At 38.8% G+C, this 14,401-nt stretch overlaps 1 protein-coding gene across 1 annotated transcript in view; it reads right to left on the bottom strand.

Annotated features, from left to right (window-relative positions):
- The window catches only part of LOC128863533 (laminin subunit alpha-2), a 44,720-nt gene extending 30,546 nt beyond the window's left edge, over positions 1 to 14,174 (bottom strand). The window contains exon 1 of the mRNA XM_054102739.1: positions 14,069 to 14,174. Coding sequence (XP_053958714.1) covers positions 14,069 to 14,174 — 106 coding nt within the window. The remainder of the gene's footprint in view (positions 1 to 14,068) is intronic.
- Positions 14,175 to 14,401: the final 227 nt, after the last annotated feature.

Here is a 14,401-nt window from a genome sequence, read left to right as displayed (position 1 = left end):
ATTGGTCTAAATGCGCAGTAGCCTAATAATAATTCAGTTTTTTTAACTACATCATCCAGTTCTAATATCTGCTTACAAAGCTGACACCTTATATGACAGGGTTGTACATATAGTGTTTGTTTTTTCAATTCAAAAAATTTTATAATAAAAATAATTTTTTGAAGTGAAACTTCTTTAGCGGCGGTCTGATATTTGAGCGAGAATGGAGAGTGAATTGGAAAAAATGTATCGTTTAGAGATTTCGTTACGCGAGAGAGAAAAAAAGATACAACGTAGAGAGAAGGAGAAAGAGAGCTATACATTTTCTATACCTAAGACATAGGTTTCGTTGTAAGACAGAGTATACAGATATATAACATAGAGAGAAAGAGAAGGAGAGCTATACATCATATACATCAGTTTAGGCTATCCGCGTCTCCCTTTTGTGCGGTCCCAGTCCAGAGTCTAACTTGCTTGAAGGGGGAATAGTTTAGGAAGCATCGTACGAGCAAGAGAGAGAGAGCCACGTATACATTGAATACTAGGCACTAGAAGAAAATAAAGTACGACGCGCATGCGCGCGAGTACGTACAGCTTTGACACCATACGACAGTGGAGCAAGGGAGAGCGATATATACACTCAGTACGAAGCAATAGAATAGGATAGCTACATTATCGCGCATGCGCGTCAGACGCTATACCTATACTCGTATTAGCAGTTGAAACAGGACGTGTGTATACTTGATATATATATCATTGTATAGGGTTTTTCAGTAAGAGCGCTTCAACTTTTGAACTTTTTTGAATAAAACACAAACGGTTTGACTTTTTAACTAATTTTTTTTTTATTATCGAGTTTAAACATATACATTTAAGTATGAAATTCGATTTCTTTTGCATAACCACCGCGTGCACGTTTTACGAAGTCCAATCGTTGAACCCAATTTTCGACCACTCTTTTGCATAAATCGGCCGAAATTCCAGCAATTTCGCGTTCAATATTGGCTCTGAGCTCACAAATCGTCGCCGGCTTGTTACTGTAGACCAATGACTTCACATAACCCAAAAACGGGACGGCTTGTTAAATGGACCTTAAAATGGCCGTAATGCTCTTAAAGTAGCAGCAACAGAACGATTATTTTCATAAAAAATTTGCACGATTTGCAATCGTTGCTCAAGTGTGTAGCGTTCCATGATGAAATGCATAGTAATGAAGTTTACAAATGACAAACGAAAAATAAAAAATATTGCGTCGTTCGCCCTCCCTATCGGGAAAAAGTTGAAGCGCACCTATTGAAAAACCCTATATTTTGTTGTGATTATTTACGTTACTTACATCTGTATTCTGTGATTATTTGATAATATCCTTGAACCGCTATAATATAAGTATATTTAAATTATTAAAATATTATTGTATTATAAATAATATTTCTAAGCCTATATTGGGCTGAAAAAACAGTCTGAAACTAACTGAAACAGTCTCTCTCTCTCTTATTCACACTCATTCACACACAGAGGTTTCACTTCTACCACGTGTACGATGCTGCACATGATTTTATTTTTAGTATATTTTTGATTTATTCGAAAGCGCAAACATTCTGTTGCCTCAGCTGGCTTTGCAACAGCATATCTTTTAACCCAGTTTTCCAAGATGGATCGTTAATGGATTGTTCGCATAAAGGAGAGATTTCGCAGGACTCCACAAAAAAGTATAATCGAGTCAAAACGCAGCTCCCAGGTGGCCAATCGATATCGTTGAGACGGCTTGCCGAACTTGGCGCGGAAAAGAGCGATTGTGGCATACGCTGCGTGGCATGGCGCGTCATCCTGTCGAAAGCAAATGAACACCCAAGTCTGTGTAATCAATTTCCGGTCACCAAGAACCGTTTATCATACTTTTGTAGTGCTCACCGTTGACAGAAATGGCGTCATCTCCATTTACTTGGAACTCGCAAACATATTAAAGCTTACCATCAGCCTCCTTTACTTCTTAGACTCAACAGATGAAAATTTCCAATTTGCGCAACTTAGTTTTAAATTAGCATTTTTCCGTAGTTGCACTTATTTGAGATTATCATCACTTACGGTTTAGAAATAAAAGTGACATTCATGCCTTGCTTTAATGAGTTTTCGAACTCAAGCGTGTATGCGTGTCTGATTGAACCAGCGCGTGCGTACACATATAAATATGAACATCGGGAATTAAAATGTTAAGCAACTGCAAGCAGGTCAATTAACGTAAATATGTAGTATATCTTTAAAGCGCATGTGCAACGAGTGAAAAACCAGACAGAGGAGCAAACATTAAAGCTAACGTAAAATTACAAATACATATACACATAAGTGCATATGCATATAAGTATGTATGCATATAAATTACTGAAATAAAAATTTCAGCAACAAGAGTTGAAAAAGAGAGTAACGAATTTAGCAAAAATAATGTGGGCCGCAAGTTGGCGTTGGTCTACGCCCACATTGGCTGAGGTGACTGGGCTCTTATACGATATAAGCGCAATCATGTGAATGAAAACCACACCAACACTAGTCAAAACGAGACGAAGCGTAGCAACTTAATGCTGTGGCAGCATATGGAACGGTGCTTTTCCGCATGCCCCTACACCGGCAGCGGCAGTGACGCGCCAAGGAAACTGACAATTTTAAATTGTGAATGGCACTGGCTGGCTGGGCGTCTTGTGAGCTTTTGCTCACTTACTTTTGTTTGTAAGTGTATGCGTGTGCCCGATTGAAGAAGTATCCAAGCAGTGAAACACCAAACTAGTCAAGAAAAATGCATACGAGTACTAGTTTAAAATCGGAATTTTCTGACTGAAATCGAACAAGTCCGAAAAAGTTCGGATTTGTAGCGATGCAAAACGAATTACGAGGGGTGCCTTTTATATGTCGGGATTAGAGAACAAAAACAAATTTTAATCATCGAAAATCACTTTATTGTTTTTCAAAATATTCTCCATGAAGATCTATACACTTTTGCATGCGTTTTAAAGCGTATAAAAGGCACCCCTCGTATTCATGCCTATTTTATTTAATTTCCAGCTTTTAATTCACCTTTTTTTTGTGGACGTTGTTAACTATTATTGCGAGTGCATCATTAAAACGAAGTCGCCATAGGCAAATGAGTTGGTGCGTGATTACCATTTGGAAGAGCGCAGGTGCGAATATCCATTCAGGAGACATCAAATGATAGAAAAAGTTTTTTCTAATAGCGATCGCCTCTCGGCAGGCAATGGCAAACCTCCGAGTGTATTTCTGCCACGGAAAAGCTTCTCATAAAGAACCCTCCGCCGTTCGTAGTCGACTTAAAACTACCTTCAATACTTCGTCGGCAAGGAGAGCCGAAGAAACTCGCGGATTTGGTATCAAAGACTCTGGCAGTAAAAACATCAAATGTGGTGATACAAGGAAAACTTGACTCTTTTTCATGTTGTCACAGGTGTGAAACAAGCAGGCACATTCTCTACTGTCATATTTAACCTACTTTTAACCAGCGATATGGGGAACGAATAGTAGACGAGATAGCAAAAAGTGCTGTTAGACTACCTTTTGAGCAAGAGAACGACATATCAAAACCGCTAAATACAATATACAATGAAATGGACGACCACATGAAAAGGCGAAAGGACTGCAGAACTATCATAGGTATGCTAACAGGTCATAATCTATTGGCTGCACATACGTACAAGATAGGGATTGCTAGCACGGTTGAGGATACTTTAGAGCACCTTCTGTGCGTTTGTCCGGCATTATTAAAAATGCGACTAAAATGCCTGGGAGCCCCACTGTTTGAGGGTCTGGAAGACGTCTCAAAAGCGGAGCTCCCAACTCTACTTAGATTCGCCAAAAGCGCTGACATCCTATATGATGTATACTTTAGGTATTCATAGAGGTCGGACTCCATCTGGTATCGCTTGGGACCAAAAGGTCTATGCGTGGCTTATTGCCAACCAGGCTAACCTAACCTAACCAGCGATATCGACCCTCCAGCTACCATTTTCACGAAAAGCGTCCAGATATGCGGCTATGCTGACGACATTGCTATCGCGGCGAGAAACCAACGCGCACTTGCTGATTGTACGCTGGAGTTGATAACTAAGCTAGTCGGCTTTAAAGTAAGTGTCGATAAGACAAAGTACCTCGTTAGGTCTTTAAACACTACACGCAATGGCGACCTGGTGGTCAGCTCATATATTTTTCACAAAGTGAAGAGTTTTAAATACCTGGGTGTAAACCTTAGCAGCGCTGCGGACCTCCTAATTGGCGTGAATAATAGACTGCAAGCTGCTAATAAAAGTTATTTTGCGCACCTGAAATGTGTTAAAAATAAATTACTTGATCTCGATGGTCGTGTAAGCTACATCCCTCCAGGACGCTAATAAGACCAGTAGCAACATATGATTCCCCTACTCCGCTTTGATCGTAAAATCCTGAAAAGAATATGTGGACCGGTAAGGCAAGCTGATGGATCGTACAGAATAAGACAGAATGATGACATCGAACAGCTGGTATCAGGTCAAATACTTCGTGCGTTTCGCCAAAGCTCAGCGACTGAGATGGTTTGGACACCTGATCAAAGCGGATGACAGCAGGATTCTGAAAAATACCTTCAATTTTTTTTATTATGGGCAGTAAAAAGCGTGGAAGACCGTCAAGACAAGGTGCGGATGATGTTGATGTAGATTGACGCTTTATAAATGCTAGCAGAAGCGACGCACTGGATCGATTCGTATGGAGCGCAATTGTGAAGGAAGCATTGGCTCACCGCGAGCTGTAATGGTTATGGTTATGATGGTAAGATGATTAGCAAATCCTGTGCGGCTAAATAAAAATTTGTAAATTCTACTTAAGAAAAACGCTCACACTCTTAAAGCTCAAATTCGTGGTTTTGGTTCATAATTGGACTAGCCCATAAGTGTACTATTGGGAGGTTGAATTAGTTTTAAAGGTTTTTTTCGAAGATTTGGGGCTTTATTGTGAAAAAACGGTACAAAATATTTTATTTGAAGTTTGGCCATCGCTAGCTACAACTTTCGCCCATCTTTCGGGCAATTTCCGGATGCCGTTTCTTCAAAATTCTGGCCGCTGTTTGGCTATCCATGACTCAACCCATATTTTGGTAGCCTCGTACGAGGAGAACCGCTGGTCCGCCAAATCGAGACTCATATGCCGGAACAAATGATAATCGGAGGGAGCTATGTCTGGACTATACGGTGGGTGGGGTAACACTTCCCAGCCAAGCGTTCCAAGGTATTTTTTGACAGGTTGAGCAACATGCGGCCGAGCGTTGTCATGTTGCAAAATAACCTTGTCGTGCCTTTTTACCGTTTCCGGCCGTTTTTCTTTCATTGCCCGGCTTAAACGCATCAATTGCAGTCGGTAACGATCCCCCGTGATTGTTTCGCCCGGTTGGAGCAGCTCAAAATATACGACGCCGACCTGATCCCACCAAATGCAGAGCATGATTTTCTTGCCGTGAATATTCTGCTTGGCCGTCGACGTTGATGCGTGGCCGGGCAAACCCCATGATTTTTTGCGTTTTGGGTTATCGTAGTGGATCCATTTTTCGTCGCCAGTCACCACCCGATGCAAAAAACCCTTCCGAATTTGTCGCTCGATCAGCAATTCGCACGTAAAAAATCGCCGTTCGACGTCGCGCAGCTTCAACTCGTACGGGACCCAATGTCCTTGCTTTTGGATCATTCCCATCGCTTTTAGACGCTTGCAAACGGTTGATTTATCAACGCCCAATGATTCAGCAAGCTCTTCTTGGGTTTGGCACGAGTCCTCGTTTACCAATTCCCCCAATTCCGCGTCCTCGAACTTTTTGGGCTCGCCAAGACGCTCCTTGTCTTCGGTGTGAAAATCACCACTTTTGAATCGTCGAAACCAGTACTCACATGTTGAAATCGACGGAGTAGGGTAGGCCTCCTGCAGCAATTCACGGGCTTGGGCTGTATTTTTTTTTCAAATTGAAGCAGAAAAGCAAAGCTTCCTGCAAATTGCGTTTCGACGGCACGAAAGTTGACATACTCGGAGCACGAAAACACTGCGTTGTTTATACTTCAGCGAAATGACAGATACTGATAAACAAAGCCTAGGGATGAGGCTTTGTCATGAATATATATTCAGTATTGCCAACGCGATAAAGTGATAAATAGCGCCATCTGTGTGTCACCTTTAAAACTAATTCAACCCAATATTTTGAACTAGTCTGAGACTAATCTACTTTTTTTATCGAAATCTGACAATTGACATCTCGTAGGACATCGCCATGTAAAAAATACCAATTGCTTATATGACCCGACTAGTTGGGTCTGCCACTCATACCAGTTGTGAAGTATCTTACAATTAGTACATTTGACTACAGGGATGCATGCAGGCTTGTATGTGTTTGAAGCTAAGTATATGTGTATGTAGATTGTATGTGTGTGTGGTTTTGAAGATTTCATTCATGAAAATCGCGTGTTTGGGCGGCAGTTGGAAATTTCATGGCAACCAGAAATGGCCAAAAGGAGATTGACTTTGCAATACTTGCAATTGCAAGCGAATTTTACCAGTTGCTGTAGTCATTAATACTTTTGGCTTGTGTTTAGCGGGCTGGGAGTGCAGAGGCATGAACCAAGAGTGGCATTCGCATATGCACATGTCCGTATGCATACATACATTTGTATGTAAATATGTCTCCTTTTTAGTTTTCAAACTGCATTTTATGTTGCAAGCAATTTTCATGTGGGTTTCATTGAGCGACTCTGTGCTGAATGACTGTTAGTCTAACAACAACCGTACATACAAATGTACATTTGCATAAATTGTGCATTTGTACCTTTGCATACATATGTCCATTTGTACTGGGGTGTTACATACGCATGCACGTTGTCTATAATCACTTTAAATTTGCATTTTTATATTCTTAGTATTTATTTGCGTCCACACATGTCCGCGATGTGCTAGCGAATATCCTAAGGCTTTCATAGTGTTCGTCTATTGCATTGACTTTAGTGTTTCCCATTATTATTTTTGCTGTCCTACATATACACACACATGAGTAGGCATGTACGAGTATGTACATATATAAAAAAAAAAGTCTAAAACTTTTATGAATGAGTGGACAGAATCGAATTTGCCCAGTTAATAACTGAATGGATCGCATATGTGCGGATAAAGTGTGATAGCAGAAGCAACATGTCTAAGATGTATGAATTAAGATGGTTGCTTTATGAAAAGTGAGTGGTGCGGAATATGACACGCAAGATACTGAGTGCAGAGCAGCAACCTTTCAACGCGCACTTAGTGGAAACATTCGGAGACTCAGTTCCTCCATTTCGCAATGGCAAGTTGATCCAAAGAGTTTAAGTTGGGCAGAACATCGACTGAAGACGGATACGGCACCGGGCGTCCATTCACGCCTCATTACCAAAGAACTCTGTAAAAAAGTGGAAGAAATTGTATTATCTAACCAACGAGTGACCAGCGAACATCGGATAGAATTCACAAGTCTCCTATTTGGCTGCAAACAAAGTTTGCTTATCGCAAATTTGAACATGAAGAAGGTTATCGAAAGAGTTAACTAAATCACTCAAGGGCATTGCTTCTCAAATACAATGAATTCGCACGCAAAATTAAAAGTTGCGATGGCTGCTACACAAGACGAGAACCTCGAATTGCTGAAATATCCTCTAACTTCCAGAGATTTCTATCTCTTTCCTCGGCTACGAGTCAGGAATTGAAATAGTGAAACCATAGTGAGAAGTGAGGTATAGGCATTTTTCGACTACCAAGAGAGAGGATTAGAAAGAGAGAGGGAGAGAGAAAGATAAATAGAGAAAGAGTGGGAAAGAGAGAGTGTTATTTATTTAAAAGTCACGATGTACACATTGCAGAGGTGTGCAAACCGTTAAAAGGCCCTCAGCGAATTTGAAAAAATTAGGTGATTGGTTGACATAGCCGGGGTCTTAGCAGTGGTTTCGTTACGAAAAAACTGAGATTGTGTTAGTTATATACAAAAAAAATTAGCACAGTCTTCGTTGATGTTCTCTAAACAACGACTGATTGGGCGAGTTTGTGGATACGTGTGAAATGAGCGGACTGAATTCTGCTGCCGAGTACCCGTTGACGTGGCAGCTGATGTTACTCGGACAATTTTACTTCGGATGGTCAAACTTGATAATCCATCATCCTTGTTTAAAGATAATCAAAATGGTTTAATGTATCGAGATATCAGGAGGATTGAATCAGGTCGCCGTTCCATACTTCGTGCGTGCGCAGGTTCGAGCCCCCGTACATGGAATACCAAAATAATAGAAAAAGGTTTCTCTAATAGCACTCACCCCTCGGCAGGATATAGCAAAGCTCCCAGTGTATTTCTGCCATGAAAAAAAGCTTCTCATAAAAACCCATTTAGGTCCCTCCATTTGTGGAACAACATAAAGACGCACACCACAAATAGGAGTACGCACACCGAAAAGAATTTAATTTTAAGAAAGAAGAAACCCGAAAAAAGTGACTTTTCCAGAATTTTTCCTGAGAAAACTTTTAAATTTATTGATATAAAAATTTGTAAACTCTTATCTTTTTAACTGTATTTTAAGGCTTAGTATTATTAAAAATATTTATTTAAAGAAGGAGCTACAGCTGATCTCCGGGAGTTCCTCTCAGAAAAGACGTTTTGCCGTGACCACTATATCTCTGAACTGGATTCTTTGAAATTAAAAAAACCAAACAGATTTCGTTAAAGTAATGTTAAATCTAGTTATTAGTCGAAGAAATAAGCAAAATAAATTCTTTTGACAAAATAGCGGTTTCTCAAAAAAAAAAAACCTATTTTTCACCAAAATTTCGGTCTTAAATTGTTTATAAAAAAAAAATTTATATACCTATGGTTTATGGCCAAAAAATACCATCCAATACCAATATTACTAAAAAAGCAGGCCAACAAATTCCTAAAATGAGTTGCTGAGTAGGTAAATCAACCAATTTTTTTTCTGACGCACAGTTTTCAAGATATCGCATAGTAAAGGTTTTATGTTGAAGAAAAAAGGGTACATATTAAAAATTTTCAATATATAGAGAAACTGTTAAACGATCAAAAGAAGTAATATATTAAGTTAAAAGTAACTAAATGTGTTACCTTTTGTTATTGCTTAGTTTTTTATTAAAATATTCTAGATTTTACAAAGAAAAAAGTTTGAAAAAAAGCATAAAGATAAACATTAAATAATTATCACACTTTTCTAAAACATATTTCAGTTTATTGCTTACTCGTTTCAGAAATGCCTAAGCCTGCAAATCCACAATTTTTAGAACACTTGAACCACACAATACATGGAACACTTGACATGGCATCGCTCAATGGTTAAAATAAAATAACGAGTCTGAGCTTAGTGCATTTCACTAAAAACTGTGGCGTGTGATTAAATAAAGCTCGATTCCGCCCTCGCTCAGAATCTTTTTAACTTGCATAAACCTCATAACCATAAATATCTATGTATTGGTGAACAGTAGTCGTTCTCCGTTTTTGAACGTCATAATTGCGGAATACGCCTGCGCGCATGTCGAGTTCAGTCAACTCGATTTGCTATTCTTTGATTTGCTTAATTTAATTTTTTGTCACATTTCTTGCTTATTTTTCTGGCGATTGTTAAGCAATTTCAATATGCAATTTGCTGTATTTACATTTGTTGCTGGCTTTGCTACTTGCTCAACACCGTTATTCATGCATATTTTTTGCATACTACGTATCTGTGTATGTATGTGTGTATGTATGTATGTATGTATGTATATGTTGTCATACAAAAGTGTATTTGAAATTTTAATTCATATGCCTGACCCAGCAGGAAACTCAACTCTGCTTCGGAAATAAGTCAAATTCATCGTGGCTATTTATTGACATTGGTTTTCTGAGTTCAACAGTGACTATCACTTTTTCACGATTTAGAGACTCCTCAATTCTTATATATACTTTCAAATAAATATTCGGTACTTTTTTCGGTGAAATCATGTTTTCTTACTCGATGCTTTTTGAGTGCAATATTTTATATGGATGCCTCTAAGAGCTGCATTTTTATGGCAACGCTGCAAGCTGCTATTTGAAGGGCGTTTCGTTCTGTTGTGCCAAAGCAGGCAATGCAAATAATAAATAAATAAGTGTAAATAAATCACTCAAGAAATGTACAAAATGAGTTGGTATATAAATTGCAAAATGCCCTCATTGGGAGCTTAGTACTTAAGAAGATGAAGAAATGATTAACTCTTTTTGGCCCTCAATAGTAAAAATAGAAATTTTCTAAAATTTCTAATATGAAGAGGCGTATAAAACTTTTCCAAAATAAAAAAAAAAAATGTTATTATGTAATTCATATTTAAGAACCCCATAATATTGAGTTAAAATGTCCAAAAATGTTTTTAAAAATGGAAAGCTTAAAAAAACATATTTTTTATAGACCACACAAGGCTAGGTTAGGTTAGGTTTGGCAACCGTATCGCATTGTCTCTATACAACGATGCCACTTAGACCACGAAATGGGTCCGTTGTGAGCCGCGGGGGCTGGGCTACATTTCCCTCTCCATATTGAACCATTCTGAGCTTTTGACAAAGCGTAAAAGGTTTTTGATACCTAAACTGTATAGATTATATATATTCGTTAAGAAGTAGGATCTTAAATATCGGTTCCTGCTTCTGGCTAGAGCCGGGCATGTGCAAAAAAGGTGTTGAATTGTTCCCAATTCCTGCTCATTTCTGCAGCTACGACAGAAATCATGCGTGTAAACGCCTAATCTCCTTGCATGATTTCCTATGAGGCAATGTCCTGTGAGGGCCCCTACTAAGGTCTTGATTTGAAGTCTACTCGGTTTTATAATACTCTTGGACAGAAGTTAGCTTAGCCTTGGCCATGTTTGCCTAGCAATTTCACAGGTGTTAACGCTAATTCATCTTTGATTTGCAGAACTGATTAGTGCGTCCTTAATGAGAAGCTTACAAGTTGCGAGAAGTACCCCCATAAAATTACTTATGTCTGGGATACAGGTGCCTTCTCTTGCAAGTTGGTCTGCCCTACAGTTCGCTGGTATATCTCTGTGGCTTGGAACCCAGCATAAGATTATACGATATTGCTTGGCCATCTCATTTAGAGATTGGCGACAACGTAAGACACTCCTTGATGTTGTTTGGAATGCATCCAGGGCTCGTAGGGCAGCTTGGGCAGCTGTCCGATAGAATGCAGATATCCGTTGATGATATTCTGTTTATCTTTAACCATTTTAAGGCTTCATCAATAGCGTTTATTTTCGCTTGAAAAACACTACAGTAAAGCTCTTCGCAAAATAACTCTGATCCTACACCGGTGTCCATTTTAGATCCGTCCGTGTAGATCTTAACGGGTGTGTTGGGTGTTGGATCTTCTTCAAGGTATTCCAGTCTAGAAGGGATTTTCATTAGGAAATTCCTTTCGGAGCAAAGAATGGGAGGGTGATAATCACCACCCAAAATAACACTAAAATACTTTTTTTCTATTTTTTTAACTCCCAGAATTTGCACTTTTTCAAACAGTATTAGCGATTTGCAAAATTTAAGCTCACACAAGTCGAGAGACTGAACCATCTGCGGTTCTATGTGCACACGAATTCGATCAATGGGGGGCACAGAAATGTTATTTTTGTTTATAATGACAAAATATTAAGCAACAAGTGTAAATAAATCAACACTTAATAAGTATTAGTAAGACCGCGTTCATTTAGGTAAATATTCGTTGCTTCAACTCGTCACTTGTAATGCTCGAGCTCTGCAAACACCCTTTCTGTTTTCGTTCTTCTCACTTAGTGATTTTATGTTTGTATTCGCCCTTTTTACGTCATGAAGCATAACCGCACGATAACTTTGTCTTGTCTCCCTTGACACTTTTGTAGTACAATGGCCTCCTGACTGAGTGCTTGGACTTATCCAACCACTACAAATCTAATTTAAACTAAATCTCCCTTGACACTGTACTCGCTTTCTTTTCAGTTCGTCTCAAACATATTAAATTGCGTTCAATACTGCACTCACTTGATTTTAATGGTTCATAAGATAACACACCAGATCGGCTCCAAAAAACTCAAGGTTCAACTTATGCCGGTCTTCGACATCAAAATCGCCGCTCTTGAAGTGTTCATACCACTAACGAAACGTTCTTTCACTAATTAGGTACAGTCGCACTGTAAGGATTGGGTGAGCCTCGGTCACAGTTTTCTTCGAATGGAAGCATACAAAAGGCGATATTTGGACACAGAAATTTGTATCTTTTACCGCGAATACGTTTATAAATAAACACAAATTCACTAAAATGTTTTTTTTGTGGTTAGGTTCACAGATGTCCAAGCTTGCTGGAAAATATTTTAGATCTGACTATTTCGACTAGCGCTTATCAGTGCAGCTATCTGTCAAAAAATGGCGGAAGCAAAGTCCCTCACCTCTTAGTATAACTTTTGTGAAAGTCAATTGAATTTAATGAACCAGCATAAAGTGCTTTGTTGACTTATCAAAAGCATTCGACCGAGTTAAACTGCAAGATTTTTTGAACAACCTGGCCAAACAAAGTGTACCACAAGACATTCTTACCGTTATTAAAAACCTGAACTGTGATTGCAAAACAAAAATAAGAATTTATGGAATATAGGTATATCAACGAAGTTCCATGCGCCTTGCGGAATACGACAAGGAGACTCGCTGAGCCCAATACAATAATGGACCAAATAATAAAAGAAGTCAAGTCATTAGATGGGTATCGTCTTAATAACATGAGCAACCATTAATTGCGGACTCTGAAGACAATCTGCAAAGATTGCTACGTAAGTTTGTAGTTAAGGCCAAACAGTTTAATATAGAAATCTCCAGAGAAAAAAACAAAAAGTTTACTAGTTGCCAAGAATGCGATCAGATGCAAACATGAAATAAAAAGGACGATGATAGAGCAAGTTATGAAATTTAAATACCTGGGGACAGAAATATCCAGTGACCGCGACATTATTAAGGAAGTCAGAGAGAGATGTATGCAGGACGCACGTATTGCAGGTTGCATTAGGGATGTTGTATGGTGGAACAAATATATGACCACTGAAAGTAAGACGCGTATATACAAGACAGTAATAAGACCAATCCTGACCTATGGAGCCGAAGTGTGTGAAAGTGTGAAGAAAAACCTGTGAAAACCTATAATAAAAGAATAAGAAGAAACTGCCCTTTTCACCAATTAAACTGACTTATTTCGATATCAAATCTACTTGATACTCTTTTCCGATGCTTCTTCAATACCAGATTCCAGAGCATCGAATGATTACTACTGTGGTGTTGCGTTCTGACGCAGTTAGTTGCTGGAGTCACATAAGAATTTTAATAAACTGAAAATTATCTTTTTTCAAATAAGAAATTAAAAGAAAATTAGGTTTATTCCTCTATCAAGAATAGGGTCTAGGACCTAGTGAAGGGCACGCCGTTGTTCCACCCTATCGATTACTGCGACAGCTACAGCCGCGAGCTTGGTTTGCAATTATCTTTCTTGAAGATATAATTCACTAAGTTCAACACTAGTTCGGAATTATCGAAAAATGGTTGCAGAGAACACTAAATCCCATCAGTTGTTGCAGCAGGAGACAATTCACACTTCTCCCAAGGCATCGCCGTATAAAATTCACGAGCAGTTTATATGGAAAACAGAAGGAAAGCGACCTCATTAGTCATGATTCTCAGTTCACTAGAAGCTCTCTAGTTTGATACTACTGGATTTGCCAGCAGGGGTGTTTTTCTTTCTATATGCGAGTACATGAAAATGAATTTTTCCTCAGACACACGCGTGTAATTGACGTTATTTTAAGGAAGCGTGGGTTTGTTTATTGACATTTTTTCTGTCGTCTATTTTTGCTTGTTGTCGCCTTGCCGGTTTCATTGGGTATTCGTTTTGGTTAGTTTTATATTGTAAATGAATACGTTTTGCTTAGCAAATTAAAAAAGAAAACAAAAGTACATGTGTGTGTGTGTAGGTACATGTGCTTGAGCCTCCGTGTAGTAAAATTGCAAATTAAAAAATTGTGGGCGTATCAGTACCGGAGGCGGCTATCGGCTCGATTGCTGCTACTTTGCGTTCGCCAACCCAAAAAAGTCGGTTGAAGGGGCTGCCGTCGAGTGCCACTGCCTCGCAATGACTGGACATTTTCATTAAAAGAAAAACGTATTTACTAGTCATTTGAAATTACTTATAAAGTTGCATATGAGTACATGATTGCTTTCGGTAATGAGTAATTGATCGTGGTACCGGTTTAATTATTTGATTTATCATCAGCTGGTTGGTGACATACCCACATATTTTACTGTTATTAAATTTGAACTCGAGGAATGTGTTTGATTTGATTTGATTTACTACAGATTGAGGTATCTGTT

The sequence above is a fragment of the Anastrepha ludens genome, chromosome 5 (genome assembly GCF_028408465.1).
Source record: "Anastrepha ludens isolate Willacy chromosome 5, idAnaLude1.1, whole genome shotgun sequence".
In the NCBI taxonomy this organism is placed as follows: Eukaryota; Metazoa; Arthropoda; class Insecta; order Diptera; family Tephritidae; genus Anastrepha; species Anastrepha ludens.
The sequence above is the reverse complement of the archived record's forward strand: the minus strand, read 5'-3'. Positions and strand labels throughout refer to the sequence as shown.